General features: G+C 44.6%; 1 protein-coding gene across 1 annotated transcript in view; it reads left to right on the plus strand.

Annotated features, from left to right (window-relative positions):
- The first annotated feature begins 3,735 nt into the window (after positions 1-3,735).
- The window catches only part of LOC105002925 (tetratricopeptide repeat protein 30B), a 3,482-nt gene continuing 2,905 nt past the window's right edge, over positions 3,736-4,312 (plus strand). The window contains exon 1 of the mRNA XM_010859773.1: positions 3,736-4,311. Coding sequence (XP_010858075.1) covers positions 3,965-4,311 — 347 coding nt within the window. The 5' untranslated portion in view covers positions 3,736-3,964. The remainder of the gene's footprint in view (position 4,312) is intronic.

Consider the following 4,312-nt stretch of genomic DNA (forward strand, 5'->3'; position numbering starts at 1 on the left):
CACTGTTTCCCCATCTATTTCCCATGAAGTGATGGGACCTGATGCCATGATCTTAGTTTTTGGAATGTTGAGCTTTAAGCCAATTTTTTCACTCTCCTCTTTCACTTTCATCAAGAGGCTTTTTAGTTCTTCTTCACTTTCTGCCATAAGGGTGGTGTCATCTGCATATCTGAGGTTACTGATATTTCTCCTGGCAATCTTGATTCCAGCTTGTGCTTCTTCCAGCCCAGCGTTTCTCATGATGTACTCTGCATAAAAGTTAAATAAGCAGGGTGACAGTATACAGCCTTGACATACTCCTTTTCCTATTTGGAACCAGTCTGTTGTTCCATGTCCAGTGCATCCCATAGCACACTCTAACTGCAGGGAATGAATATTTCAATGGCAGTACACAAAGTTGTGTGTTCTCTGCTAATTTCTTTTTATAAACCATAAAGTTATTGTGTTCTGCCTAATAAATTAGTTTGGATAATAACATCATAAACCTCAAAATAGAAATCATTTGATCAAAAGCAAAATATACCAAGGAAATACATTACCATCTAAAATATTAATAGAGCTAGAACTATTGGGGAAAAAAAAGATTAAAAGCTCTCAATGAACTTAAATTTCTCACCATCTAAGCATAAATGTTCTCAAGTGCTGATTCAGCATACAGTCTTTTCCAAAAGTCTTAAAAGATTGAACAGATGCTCCTAAAGGTCCGTGAACTTCATTAAAACTTGACACTAATCCATTCTTTTCTTCCCTGTTTTTGGGATGGAGGGGTAAGAGGCAAGAGGTGATGAAAGAAGGATCAGTTCTATCATTATCAATGGACACACAGGACCAAAAAATCAAGCTGGTCTCCAGAGGAAGCAAGGAAATCGAGCCTCTCCATCTTCCACCCAGCATAAAAATGGTCTAAATGGGAGACAGAAATAACCACTTGGAAAATGATTTTGCTGAATGTCTTCCTTTCTCAAGATGTCTGACCACAGCTATGCTTGAAATACTCATAGATGAACAATATTTGCTCAAAAGATGTGGTTATTCTTACAAGGTAATTAAGAAACAATCATTTCCAATTATTTTTTAAAAGAAATGCCAAATAGAATATACATGGGATTTGATCATCTCAATTTTGACAGGCAGAAAGATAAGCATGTTAGGAACCAAACATCATCTTTTAGCTCCTATACATTTTGCCTGAATGAAATTCCTGTGTGGTAAATATGCCTCCCTTTATGCAGCAAAATCCATCCTGAGTCCAACACCATTTTCCTAAAATCTAATTCCTTTCAACAAGGCACTAAATCTTTTTACTGCAACCACCAAATGCTATATTATTGCTAGAAATAGTACAATACACTAACTTTTTGATACATGCTTCAGCTTTCCAAGATTCTGTTGGAAAGAAAATGATCCTTTATGACATTTTATAATATCCCACCCCATTTATTGCTTTCCAGAATTTCTATCATTAATTAAAGGGCCTTCTTTCACCATCCCCTGCCCCTCCCCCCAAAAAACCCTAATCTATTCTCCAACTGCCTGTCATAGACTAAATAAAAGTCGGTCTATCACAGCAGCAGGCATGGTCATGCCAATTTCACAGTGTGATTTGTGCACTCATTTCATTTTGAAAATGACCCTGCCCTCCATCTGTCTAAGCCGAATGTCCTGCTTTTTTCAAGCCAGGCCTCAGGAGCAGCAGCACATGAAATAAGGAGGAAGAACGGCTTCCCTCCGGCCCACTTCAGCAGCCACACTCATAGACAGGGGAAGCAGCACAAAGTGGGGTCCTCAACTGATGCCTGTAGGGAGGGGAGAGATTTAGGGAGAGTAGAGGCCTTCTATTTTGGTTCCATTCCCAAGAGGCCATTTGAAGGTGAATGCTTTCATGATGCAAATACAACCCTGAAAATCGGACTGATAAGACTAAAGATACAAAACACAATTTCCGATTTCCATGTTCTGTCTCGTTACCTTGATTTATAATAGCATCTTATCCAAAGTATCAGGTCATACATAAGTATTTTAAAAAGACTGAGCCTTTTGATATTTTTTTTCCCCAAGAGCTAAGTATCAATCCCGCAGGCATGAAGGAGAAGGCACCCTATTCCTTTACTACTGAGCAGCACTGGACAGCATCCCTCAAATCATGGACCTCTTAGGACTTCAGCAGAGATTGGGTTGGAAGAAGCCTCGGAGTCAGATTACTGAGTTATGACCAAAGAAAGTCTTTCTCAGCTGCTTTCTCTGGGCTGATCATGGGTGGCCCACTCAAACCCACTGGAAGGAGTGCAGTTTGTCTTTTACTTGGTATTTATGCAGTGGACAGTTCCTTGTCCAGTTTCATGCTTCAGCAGAACACAACTCTGGCAAACTTTGCAGCAAGGGAGAAGAATGGATGAGAATATGAAGTCAATTTCTTGATACTGAAGTCTCTTTTTAGCTATAATAGATGATTAGGAAATTCACCACCTCCCACTTATCACCTCCTTAACATCTGCTCACAGCTGCAACTCAGGGAAGGAAGTTCAAATTCTACCAGCTAAAGTTGCTTGTTTGTTTTAATAGAAAAAATAACAACCGAGAAAGCAAGACACTATATTCCCTCAAAGCTGGGCCCTCATGTGATACATGTGTGTGTGCTCAGTTGCTTCAGTTCTGTCCGACTCATTGCGATCCTATGGACTGTAGTGTGCCAGGCGCCTCTGTCCATGGGATTCTCCAGGCAAGAATACTGGAGTGGGTTACCACTTCCTTCTCCAAGAGATCTTCCCAACCCAGGGATTGAACCTGCATCTCTTATGTTGCCTGCATTGGCAGCTGAGTTCTTCACCATTAGCTCCACTTGGGAAGCCCCATACTGAGCACTATTAAATTCCAAAGAATTTACACACAAACAGATCTTAAAGTAGTAACACAGAATCTAGGGCATCTATTCCAAATACATAACAAAGGAACAGAAGAAAATCCAGCCACAGATTAAGTAGGCTGGAAAGTTCAAAGACTAACGGTGCACAGAAAAGGGAAAACTTTGGAATGTGCTTCCTCCTCGCCTCCACCCTTCTTGGAAAACACGAGGTCGTAGATTTCTTCAAGGTTTTTCCACTTCGTAGTGAAATCTGGAGAGTCAAGACAGACCTCAGGGCCAAGTTTAAATGCTAATATGAAGTCAGTAATATTTGTAGTTACGGAAAAACGGGGGGAGCGGGAGGGGTAGTGGGAGCGGGAGCGCAGGCGCTTGAAACTAAAGTCGAACCTAAGTATCACATAAACTCCAAGCACTCTTTCCTGCTACCAACCTCTGAAACGACAAAATAAGAATTGATCGCCGCACTGTTTTGTTCTTAGAAAGTGCGCCCACGGGACGGCCCAAAGACAGAAAGTCTACTGTAATTCGCGGAGAATACCAAACTGACATTTCTTTTTTTCCATTCCCGTTTCATTCACGAAAACAACGTGAAACACCACTATGTATACACACTGCAGTGTCTAAAGGCTCAAAAACGGAAGGGACTTCGAACCGTAAACTTTCCACCTCCGCGCCAGAGACACAACAGGCAGTCAACAATGCTCATTTACCATAGAACGGAAGGTGACCGCGACCTCATCTCCCCTCACCCCAGGGTCCGCCCCGAGGACTACGCCTCCCAGCATGCAGCGCGGCTACGTCCCCTGGCGGTGCGAACCGGTGCATGCCGGGAAGTAGAGTTTCCGTCTTCGAACGGCCAGAAGGTCTTTCCTTTCGCGTCTAACGCCGCTCACACTGGAGTCTTCAGGGACCAGGCCAATAATTGGAATACACACATTAGTGACTCTTTTCAATCTCAGGTTGATCGTTCCGCTGCAAAGTACTTTAGGAGCACCTCCCCACCCAAAAAAGCCCATTAAAAACACCAACCTTTTTCGCAGCCTTCCGTTTCCGGTTGTCTTGTTGCCCTGGTAACGAGCGTAAGCAACCTCGGAGGCGGTTATGGCGGGCCTGGGGGGTTCGCAGATCCCCGACGGGGAGTTCACCGCGGTTGTCTACCGACTCATCCGGGATGCCCGGTACGCCGAGGCCGTGCAGCTGCTGGGCGGAGAGCTCCAGCGGAGCCCGAGAAGCCGCGCCGGGCTGTCGCTGCTGGGCTACTGCTACTACCGCCTACAGGAGTTCGCGCTGGCTGCCGAGTGCTATGAGCAGCTGGGCCAGCTGCACCCGGAGCTGGAGCAGTACCGCCTGTACCAGGCCCAGGCCCTGTACAAGGCCTGCCTTTACCCAGAGGCCACCCGCGTGTCCTTGCTCCTCCTGGACAACCCCGCCTACCACAACCGGGTCCTC

This window comes from Bison bison, unplaced genomic scaffold (assembly GCF_000754665.1).
Source record: "Bison bison bison isolate TAMUID 2011002044 unplaced genomic scaffold, Bison_UMD1.0 scf7180017864460, whole genome shotgun sequence".
Lineage (NCBI taxonomy): Eukaryota > Metazoa > Chordata > Mammalia > Artiodactyla > Bovidae > Bison > Bison bison.